Source organism: Melanerpes formicivorus, unplaced genomic scaffold (genome assembly GCF_026170545.1).
Source record: "Melanerpes formicivorus ecotype bairdi unplaced genomic scaffold, bMelFor1.0.p_v2 SCAF_280, whole genome shotgun sequence".
Lineage (NCBI taxonomy): Eukaryota > Metazoa > Chordata > Aves > Piciformes > Picidae > Melanerpes > Melanerpes formicivorus.
This window is the reverse complement of record NW_027142632.1, coordinates 173,722-185,181: the sequence shown is the minus strand read 5'-3', so window position 1 is coordinate 185,181 and position 11,460 is coordinate 173,722. Positions and strand designations below refer to the sequence as shown.

The window sequence follows — 11,460 nt, the reverse complement described above, 5'->3', positions numbered from 1 at the left end:
GTAGTGCTCAGGAACTGGTGATATCTACAGGCCTGAGAAAACAGAAACCATCCATGCTTTGCACCTTAGCAAATCCTTTCTCATGGACCTGTTACATTTCCAAAGTCTGTTTGAAATCAATACTTCAAGAACAGTTTTGGTTGGATTTGCTGTGTTCAGCTACTTTGGAGTAGCGAGCTGATCTTACCTTTTATGTACAGCTAAAGAGTTATTTCTGTCCAAAGGAGGAAGAGCAGCTCTTGCCTGCAGCTTGGGATACAGGATACAGTGAATCCGGGCTGGACAGTCATAGGGACATGGCACTTCTGCCCCTGAACTCCTGTTCCACACTTGTATTTGTGATGCTTGCAGGCTGCACCTCTCTCCAAGGCCCAGTGGTGTGGGAGTGTGCAGGAGCACTACCCCCATCAGGAGCACAGCTCTCAGTTAGGGCAGAGCTTCCTCTGCTCTTAGTATCTTGAGAACAGCTGCTTTCCAAGCACTGAAAACCTGATTGGATTCGCTCCCTTCTGCAAACGTCCACTTTGAGCATTCCAATTTGCACGTTTTGTTGTGAAATGAGTCTGTGAGATGTGGCAAGTTGCACTTTCTGAGCGCATCAGTCAGTTTGCAAGTTCCTATTCACGGCAGCCTGACTCCTACCCAGAGGCAAACTTTCCTTTCCCCTGTCTCAACTCTTAGTGATTCTGAGTTAATCACAGAAAACATCCGGGTTGGGGGGAGGGGCTTTGGATATACCGCCATACACATTTCTGTATGTGTTCTCTACCCCATCAGAGTTCTCAAGATCTGTTTTGTGCCATCTTGGCATGAAGTGCAGACTGAGACCTTTCTGTGAACACTTCATTTTCTAACATCTCCTTGGTTATTAGTGGAAGGTGTCTCTGAATTGGCCCTCTTTGCTTCTAAGCCACCCGTAGCATGGGACGCTCCACTGGTCACTACCTTTTCACTTAGGGGCTTGGGTAAGACCTGTCTGCCATGACACTGTAGCCTGGGCCAGTGTGAGAGGGCTGGGTGTGCATGTGAGGCTTTCCCTGAATTAATTCCCTCTGGTCTACCAAAACGGTCTTTCAAAGCGTGTTAACTAATTTGCTACTGGTTTGCCTAATGATTTCCAGGGAGTTAGATGTATGAAGGTGGGTGGGTAGGGGCTCTGTGTGTGTGCACTGACTGTTTTAGGACTGCTGCTGTGTAACTCTTAGTCCTGGTGGTAGTGTGGTAGATGTCTAACTCATCTGCTAGGTGAGGATATCCCTGCATGGGTTATACCTATTTTCAATGCTGATGCTTATGACATGCTCTTTTCCCAAGGAGTTACTTTCAATGTGTCAGTGTAAACACACAAGTTGTGCTACCTTTGTCTTAGCTAGTAAGTCCAGAGGCATGCACTCTTCCATGTACTCGGATAGAGGAGACCTCCAATCCTACCCATGCCTTAACCTCTTCTTTCCTTTTTCAGATGTACACTGCCATTGTCAACAGTCAGGTGACCTGCCATCACTTGTTTCCTCTAAGCAACTCGCAAACAAAGCAACTCCAAACATTCACAAGCAAATTGTGATTTTATGCAAAACCCCAGAATGATAGCAAGGCAGGAGAGTTACAACTGTCCTGTCTTTGTGCAGTCGGTAATCTGTTACATCAGGCTATGTTATCTGCAGTATTTGGGCTTGTTCTGTATTACATTTCATTCAACCCTTTTGTCTTCCTGGAAAAAAGAACACTGCAAAGAGAGCATTTCACATGATTAAGAAACCCGGTTTATTTCAAAATTATTTCTTGACTTTTCAGCTGTTACCAATGCAAGGAGTAGCAGATTTTTGACCTATCTCTTAAATCTGCCTTATTGATATCATCCCTGGAATAGTGACTTTTAATTATAGTTGTGGATGTTGACTTGCTGGAACGAGTCCAGAGAAGGGCAACGAAGTTAGTGAGGGGCTTGGAACACAAGCCCTATGAGGAGAGACTGAGGGAGCTGGGGCTGCTTAGCCTGGAGAGGAGGAGACTCAGGGGTGACCTTATTGCTCTCTACAACTACCTGAAGGGGGCTTGTAAACAGGCAGAGGTTGGTCTCTTCTCCCAGGCAGCCAGCACCAGAACAAGAGGACACAGTCTGAGGCTGCGCCAGGGGAAGTTCAGGCTGGAGGTCAGGAGGAAGTTTTACACAGAGAGAGTGATTGCCCATTGGAATGGACTGCCCGGGGAGGTGGTGGAGTCGCCGTCACTGGAGGTGTTCAGGAGGAGACTTGACAGGGTGCTTGGTTACATGGGTTAGTTGATTAGGTGGTGTTGGGTGATAGGTTGGACGCGATGATCTTGAAGGTCTCTTCCAACCTGGCTGATTCTATTCTATTCTAAAAGGTACTTCATCTCCTCGTAGGCAACCACACAAACTTGTAAAACGATTGCTTATCAATTCCACCTGAATGGCAGATCTTAGAACAGTACCTATTGTTTTAAACCGTGCAAGCTCTAGAGAAGCGAGTTTGTTATTAAGTACGCCATTACCTCTCTTCCTCCTAGAATTGCGTGAAGAGTGTGAAAGTCCCCTAGCAACACAGGAAGACCCAAACATCTCTGAAGCACATTAAGTAAACACCCATGTAAGTGGACAGATAGGTATGTAATGACCAACAGTTAATTTTTCTTCATAAAACACTACCGCCATCAAGCTCCAGCGTTATTGCCACCAGGACCCCGTTTGCTGCACGCACACACACACATCCTGAGCAAGAGGCCGCTGCCCCAAGCCCTTGGCCGGAGCCCAGGCTGCACTGCAATGCGCGCCGAGTCTGGGGCCGGCCTCGGGCGCCGCGCCGGGTAAGTCCGCGGCCTGTCACTGCGACAAGAGAGCCTTAGCGCCGTTCTCGATGACTGCAGGAACAGCCGCTTAAGGGCAGGTATGGCTCACTTTCCCAGGGCTTCAGGCCCCGGCCACCCTGCACGACTCCCGCCGAGCAGGCGGCGAGGCACACCAGGTAAGATAGAGCCAGGACCCGGCATCCACACGCGGCAGCAGCACCCCCTATCGGCCCCACCACTTCCACAGCGGCGGGGAGTAGCCTATCCGCGTCCTGATTGGATAAACCTCCTCCACGACTCTCCGCGCCCCGATTGGACGAACTCCCGCAAAAGGGCAGGGAGGGGGGAGCTCAAGTGAGCGAGGACGAGGGGCTTTAGGGCCTGTCGGCGCCCCCTGGGGGCTGCTGACACCTCTCGCTACCTCCTGTCGTGCTGGCATGGAGCGGAGCTGTGCAGCGGCCGGCAGTGGGGCCGCCTCGGCCTCTGAGGACGAGAGTTGCGTGGGCCTGTGGGATCTACCCGTGGAGCGCAGCGAGAGGCGACCGGAGTGCGCGCGCTGCAGGTGACGCGCGGAATCTGGAGGCCAAAGCCGCCAGGCCCTGGAGTCCACCGTCCTTCGCCCCGCCCCGGGCTGCTGGAGGCTGCGCTCAGGCCCCGAGGCGGCGCGGCGCCGTGATGGTGGGGCGGGGGGCGGTGCAGAGCTCGGTATGAGCTGGCTCTGGTTGGGTAGCAACGGGAAGGGCACGGTCAGCAAGGAGGGAAGAAGTGAGCCTCGGACACGGGGAGCACCTGGCGTTTGGCTGAACTCTGGCGCCTTGGTGTGTCTGTGGCAGAGGAAATGCGGGCTTCGGCGAGACGCGTGTCCGTCCCTCGGCAGCGGAGCCTGCGGCAGACGAGAGTTCCGGGCACTCGTTGGCAGTTTGGCCCGAAGCGACCCCCTGTGCGTTCGGCGGGGCGGCGCAAGCGTTTCGGCAGCGCTCGGCGGGGATGATGGTTGGCAGCGGGCAGGTGGGGAGTGCTTGGGGGTAGCTTGCGGAGGCCGGCAATGAGGTGGCGTAAAGCTGTGGGGCTTGGGGTTTTTGCTAAGTGTCTGGATGTCGGCAGGCGCTTGAATGTAGCCTCTCTTTGCAAGGCCAGCCCGCCTCTGTGGCACCTGGAAAAGGTCTGAAATGTTCCCTGAAAGCCGTGGGAAGAGGAGGGTGCAGTGTCCCCTAAGTGCCGTGCAGTGGGGAACTCAGTGAACTCAGTATGGGTTTGATGCTTTGTCAGAAGACAAGAAGAAACGAACTTTATCCGACAGCTGTCCAGAGAATGTTGGAATCTATTCAGGCCCTGGGGAATGGAGAGGTTGATCATGTATTGGATGTGAAGTCAGGTATCTTTTTAAAGCAGGCAGGAACTTTTCATCAAAGAGCAATGTCTTGGAACCTGCTTTCGTAGAGCTGTCCGTCCTGTCAGTGGAGTGAGTTGACAGGAAGTCAGTTGTTCCTGAACTGAAAAGTTTGCAGAACTGACAAGAAGTGGAGTCCCTTACAGAAGTGGTTTGCAGAATAGTCACCTCCCTGATTTCTTTCATAGTGAAACGTGAAAGTATTTCCTCAGCTCCTCGTCACCATGTAGTATTACACCATGAGCTTCCTCAAGAGCTCTCTGACTTGCACTTGCTGTGAAGGGCATGGGTACAGCAAGAGTGGACACTGGAAGATCTTTAGGGGGAGAGAAACCAAGGAACATAAAAGCATCGCAGAGCTGCTTGCTTTTTAAGAAAGAAGGAAAGTGGCAGGTTTTTTGAAATGAAAGTTGTGATGGGAGATTGTGATTTATGAGTGAATTGTGCACTCAGTCTGGTTTCGCAGTGTATCCTCTTCCTCCTCCTCCTCAGGAATGTAGCTGAGTTATGCTTGCCACTGAGCACAGCTTTCTGTGTTGTGACTTGCAGTGAAAGTAAATTCAGTGACTTAGGGTACATCGTGTGAAGTAATACGATGAAGCTTGCTCACTACCCTGGACATTATCGCATGGTGTTTGCTGGTGGCAGGTATCTTTACCTGAATTCCTTGATTTTCTAAACTGCAGGTTTGTTTGTTTTTTTTCACTGCAAAGCACCCTAGTGAATGTGATTGTAAAGTATTTGGCATCTGTGCTTATAGCGGTGATGTTTTGAATTCAGTAAAAAAAGCACAGAAGAATGAATTCTCCTTAGCATCATCTGGTGATTCCTTATGGGGACTGACAAGGGTTTGGCTTCTTTCGGTTTTTTACGACGGTAAGCTACCTGATTTGACAGCTTTCTAGCAAGTGCTCACTAAATCAAGATGTGAAGCAGAAATGTAGGAGTAAGGGGAATAAGTTTTGACTTTGGATGATGTGGACGGCTTGCGTGTCCTGAGAAAAGAGAATGTAATGTGTTTGAGATGTAATAGTGCTTATGGTGGTTGTGGAGAAAATGCCAGCACGTGGAATAGCTTGTGGTGGGAAATTTGGAGGAAGTAACATAAAGAAATTTTACATTTTGAAGGTTAGCCTGTGTAAGTGCTAGCTTGAACAGAGAAACAAACAAGAAGGTGGAAAATGATGCTTCTTGCCGTTGGTGTTTGAGTTGTCAAATGGCTGATGCAAATGAAGTATATAGAGTTGACTTGGTGCTGGTTTGTTCTTGCGGCTACAGTTTAATATGCATTGTGTTTATCTGCCAAAGACAAGAGGTTAGTGGTGATAAACTGAATCACTGTTGGTGGTTTGAGCAGTTCTTAAGGCTTTCTCAGCTGGCTTAAATGCTGAAATTTGAGAAGTTAATGCCCCACACCTAAACATTTAAATTTGAGAATAAGGCCCCCAGCTGCAGCCTTATGGGACAGCAATTTAATTTTGTGGTGTGATGCTCTCGGAGCAGTATAACATTTTGAGTTTGTGTCCTTGTGTGGGTGAGAGTTGAAAAAGCCTTTTTGGCATTACCAAAGCGGTTAGTGCACAATGACCAGAGCTGTTGACTGTGCATGTCCATAATGTCGCTGTAGTAGGAGAACTGCTGAGGAATGTTTTCAGGAAAAACTAAGGGGTTTAACTGTGAGTATCAGTTCTGGTCTATGGGCGTTGCTCAGTCTCTTGTGTGCCGTCACAAATCCCCACTGGAAACAGTCCTCTACATTGGCAGGACTAAATTGTGTAGGAAAGTTAGGGTAAGAGCCTCTGCTGTTCTTTCAGGTTCTGCAATGATGCCTACTGTTAGGGTATTTGTATTTGAAAAGTGGAAGAACTAGGGAAGGAATAGCTTTCATTCTTGAATACCAATGCTGCCTTTGCCTATATCTGAACTATTAGATCCTTACTTTGGGTACTGAGTGAGTGCTCATGATTGAGTTAAGAGGTTGATGATGGCACATGATGGCATCCTGCTGCTTCTTTGTTTTTGAGGAAAAATATCTTATAAAGGCTGAGCCTGAAGACACAGTGTGGTCTTTTTTCAAGACAGTAAATATTTGCACTTGCTTTATAACCACATTGACATAATACTTAAGTGTGAATGTGAATTTTAAAGCTTAACTATCAAAGAGTGTGATACAAGCATGGATTAATTCTTTCAGCAGTGCCTGCTGAAAGGTGATAGCCTCATAGCCTTTGATGTCTTTGATGTACTTAAAGATGAACTCTAGTCTTTTGTTTTCACTGCTCTAAGTTTATTGAAGTTTCTCAATGCTTTCCCTGACAGTATTGATTCTGTATTACTGCATAAATAAACTTTTGTAACTGTATTGCCCTGTGGCTCATGTCTTGTAAGAGCTCAGAAAATGTTCTCTAGAATATTTTAAAAACCCACAAAACTGTCAAGCTTTTCTATTACATTTGCACTGAAGAAAGAAAAAATCACATGGCTAGGTGACAGGCATCACTCGAGAGAATGTTACTATTCCAGGTTCCTAAGTGGTGTCTCAAAGGTGGGTTTTTTTTTTTTTCAGAAATGGTATTAGTAGGTTTAAAAACTCCTAAACCAGAGTGGTATTTTTGCTGTCTTCATTCATTTTCATGAAGTTAAATGCATAGAGTTGGTTTACAAGTGTATCACACAATAAACATGTTATCAAAACCCCACAAACTTTAATGATAGAAAGCTTCGGTCCTGCCTTCAATGGTATAAAATCTTTGTGACTTACTGATACTTGGTTATTAAACTTGTCTGTTTGTGAAATACCATGAGAAAAACAAGCTTTAGACAGTCCCAGTTTTTACAGCAGAAAAAAAAAAGCTTCATTATTTCACAAAACAGATAGGAATTGCTTAAGGGTCACAACTTCAGGAATTGGGTTGGTGTTCTGTATTTGCAGATGTTTGCACACTCAAGAACTGTACTCTGGATGATGAGGTAGCAAGGTGGATCGGGAAGTGGGTGAAGGAAAGAAGTCTGAGAGTTGTGGTCACTGTGAGGGAATCTAGTTGGAGGCCTGTATGTAGTGCCTAGTCCCTCTGGGACCAGTACTAGTCAATATATTCATCGGTGACCTGGATGGGGGACCAGAGAGCACACTGACGAAGTTTGCTGATGACAAAATCTAGGAGGAGCAGCTAACGCACCAGAAGGCTGAGCTGCCATTCAGCAAGACCTGGCCAGGCTGGAGAGTTGGGTGGGGAGAATGATACACGACAAGGACAAGTGCAGAGTCTTGCATCTGGGAAAGAGCAATCCCATGTACCAGTATAGGCTGGGGACTGATCTGTTGGAGGGCAGCTCTGGGAGAAAGGATCTGGGAGTCCTGGTGGACAGAAGGATAACCAGGAGCCAGCAATGTACCCTTGTGGCCAAGAAGGCTAAGGGCATCCTGCCGTATATTAGAAGGGGGGGGTGTGGCTGGTAGGTGGAGAGAGGTTCTTCTCCCTCTCTACTCTGCCCTGGTGTTATGAAGTAAAGAGGGGGGGAGGCAGAGAGGAAATTAATTTATTTATTAATTCAAACCCACCCCCAAGGAACATGTACAAAGTTATGAAAATTATGCAGGCTCTTACGCTCAGTGAGAACATCTCCAGAATATGGGAATGGTTACAATAGTTGAGGAACGGTATTTGGAAAAGATAAAATGGACAAAACAGTGCATATCCCCACTACTAAGGGGCAGGCTTTCCCTGGAGACTCCAGGAACTATTCAGTTTTTTTACTCACAAGGTGACGTTGTTAGCTGTGAGAATTCCTCTTATGGTCTCCACTTTGGAAAGGCCTTCCAGAACTGACCATGTAACCCATGCGTACGAGGCAAGAGCCACACAGAGCGAGCAAGAGTGCTTTGCAGGAGGGAGAAGCTTTACAGCTAGGGAGTTTTGCATCTGGGGAAGAGCACACGCTTTTTGGCTCACTCTTTTGTAATGTCTCCAAGGCTAATTGTTGTCATAACATCCCCAATAGAAGTGGGAAACTCAGCCTATAGCACCCTGGGCTCGCCTAAATGTAGGGTTCTGACTTGTGGAGTGGGGAAGTGTCCATGTGCACTGACCCTGGCCCTAGTCAGGAAAGGTGCCTTCTGCTGCTCCTTTCCCCCACTTTTCTCTTTCCCCCATGCTGACTGCAAGGGTGAGGGGGAAGGGAGGGTTTTGAGCGTACGGCCACACCTGGTGAGGCCGCATCTGGAATATTGTGTCCAGTTCTGGGCCCCTCAGTTCAAGGAGTTTGAGGACTGGGAACTGCTTGAAAGAGTCCAATGCAGAGCCACAAAGATGATAAAGGGTGAGGAACATCTTCCTTATGAGGAAAGGCTGAGGGAGCTGGGACTCTTTAGCTTGGAGAGGAGACGACTGAGGGGTGACCTCATTGATATTTATAAATATGCAAAGGGAAAGTTTCAGGAGGATGGAGCCAGGCTCTTCTCAGTGATGTCCAATGACAGGAGAAGGGGCAATGGGTGCAAACTGGAGCACGGGACTTGTTAACTGTGAGGGTGACAACACTGTAATAAGCCACCCAGGGAGGTTGTGGTGTCTTCTTCTCGGGAGGCAGTCAAAACCTGCCTGGACGTGTTCTTGTGTGACCTACTCTAGGTGATCCTGTTCAGGGCAGGGGGGTTGGACTAGATGATCTTTTGAGGTCCCTTCTAAGGCCAAACATTCTGTGATCCTGAGATGTTTTTCACAAGCAATGAACAGAGAACTGCAAATAGAAGTGTCTCAAAACACCCTGATCCAAACCATAAAAGCTTTAGATATCTGCCTTTTCAACTGTGGAAGGTAAATCCTGACAAAGAGAACTTTCCCTTTGACATCACACGGTGTGTCCTTCCACATTTCTTCCTTATAGCTCGAGCAGAGAAGGTCTTTTTCCTGGTCTTCAACTCTAAGGCTTCTGAGTGTATCTAGAGACTGAGAAACTACTTGGGGGTGGTCTGCCAGTGCTTCCTGGGAGAAGTTCAAAGCCAGGTTGGATGAGGCCTTTGGGCAGTCTGGTTCGTTGAACGGTGTTGCTGCTCATGGCAGGGAGGCTTGAGCTGGATGATCTTTGAGGTCCCTTCCAGCCCAAACTGTTCTCTGAATCCGAGAACCTACATATCAAAATTACGTGGATAACTAAGGTTATTGTGTATGGAAGGAACTACATCTGTCCATCATCAGGAGTCAGAAAGGAAAAGGTTAGCACATGAAACAAACTGAGATCCATTCACCCACATGTTAAATTTGGCAGTAACAAAAAGCCAAGTTGTGCCAGTAACGATTTTCCTTCAGCAGGAGAGGTGGTTTCACTGTGTGACTGGAAGAACTCTTGCAGGATTATGGGCAGGAGTAGCTGTGTCTCATAATTAGGGATCAGCATGTGTATGTAGGGCACTGCTGTGCAGGAGTGTAAGTATCAGGTTGTCCGTGGGGGTCTGTGGTTGGTGCAGCAATTACAAGAAGACGCTAGTAATATACCTCCTTCTCCAGGTCGTGGTGGAGAGGAGCACTATTACCATTTCATACTTTGGGGTATTTTTCTTTTCCACTTTAGGAGTTTTGTCTATTGCTGTGTCAACAGAAATACCTGCTTCCTATCTGGACAGAATTGTCAGTGACCACTCTCGCAGTCTGGCCAGGTTCGGGTTGTCAGCTATGGCTGGTGTCACTGTTACTTCCATCATGGAATGAAAGTATGGGTGAGGTTGGGAGGGAAGACCCCAGAACAGATTGCTGTTGTGAATTTGACATTTAAAGACATGTGCATCAGGGGGGGAAACATTCCTTAAAGGTTTGCAGCCTAATGCAGAGGTATTTATCAGTAAAAGTCTATTTTTGCAACTGCAAGAAATTATTTTAGAAACTGTGAAAATTTGTTTCAGCATTAGGTAATTATGTGGCTTTTCCTGTCATAGCAGTGATATTTATGCAGTAAGATGTCAGCTCTTCTGAGGATGCTAGGAAGTTTTAGTAGGGCTGCAGGTGTGGTAAGCAAGAATCTGGAAGTCTGGCATTTAAGAATTCCCTTTTTCCTTCAGAGATGCATGTGACTCCTGAGTTTTTAATTTATTTTCAGTAGAAGACTTTCAAGGAGTTTTAAACAATGTTAGGAGGAACTCTTGAAACTGTACTTACATAGATGAAGAACTCACCAGTTGCAGAGGAAGCTGTAACTTGTTTGAATTTGATGAGCGTGTAATACGACACGTGCAGTCTGTATTGCATTTTAGGAAGCAAAACTAAAAGTAAGTGGAAAAATTACCAAGCACCTCTTGTAATCTTAGCACACCTTTATTAATGTTGCTTTAAACAATTGCAGTTTATACACTAATTTCTGTGGCTTCTATTGGTTAGAATGATAAATATGAAGCTAAATATTGGTTCATAGTTTTCAGTTGTGTAACTGCATTTAGCAGTCACTGGATCCAGAGCAAGTTTCTCCTGTTGTTGTTTCTTTGACCTGTATTAGCAGTAATGAGTGGTGCCAGAACTGTGAATGAATTAAAAGTCGTAGTGACTTGAATATTCTTTCCACTGGGCTAAATTTCAAAGGAATTCATTAGCTTCCTATTATATTGTAAGCTCTTTAGGCCACTTAATTTGTGCTTGGATGACTTGGTTCTCCTTAATTTTGATCCGCTGGCGTTACAATTACCAAAAAAACCAAACCCCAAACAGCAGTAGGTCAGGCTGGCCACATCCTTTTGACTATGGACAGCTATAGACTAGTAGGAGCATAACCAGGGATGAGAAGTGCACCACAGAATAATCTTGCTGATTGAAGCAAATCTAGTACCTTTGATCTGCTGCTTTTCTGTAATTACACCAAATGCAACTTGGCCTTGGGGAGAGTAGAGTATTGTAAGAGAAGCCAGAGATGTTTCAACATTGATCAGGCCTTTCTAGCTTAATTACAAAGAATGCAAACAGTACTTATAAAACAGTACTTACAGTTGCTTTACCAGAAGTTTTGCTCAGTTTTATAAGCATAACATAAAGCAGAAACCTATTTATTTTACTTCTTGTGCTGTGGTTATTACAGAAGCAGGTGAGAGCTGAAGTCTATTACCCATACACCCAAATAAGAGTTGGTTTAACACAGGCAAGCTGCATTTTTTTTAACATTTCTAAGGTTTGCATCAGAGAGGGGCAGAGATGCATTTCACCTGGAGTGTAGTGCTGTGAAACAGAACAGCTTTTCCGTGTGAGGAAAGCCAGCTCTGGTATCCCAGAGCTGTTAATGAC

The 11,460-nt window shown here is 46.4% G+C and overlaps 1 protein-coding gene across 1 annotated transcript in view; it reads left to right on the top strand.

Moving 5' to 3' along the window:
- The first annotated feature begins 3,101 nt into the window (after nt 1-3,101).
- Nucleotides 3,102-11,460, top strand: part of LOC137458804 (tRNA-uridine aminocarboxypropyltransferase 2-like) — a 47,687-nt gene continuing 39,328 nt past the window's right edge. Inside the window, exon 1 of the mRNA XM_068170074.1 lies at nt 3,102-3,370. Within this exon, the coding sequence (XP_068026175.1) occupies nt 3,246-3,370 (125 nt within the window). The 5' untranslated portion in view covers nt 3,102-3,245. The remainder of the gene's footprint in view (nt 3,371-11,460) is intronic.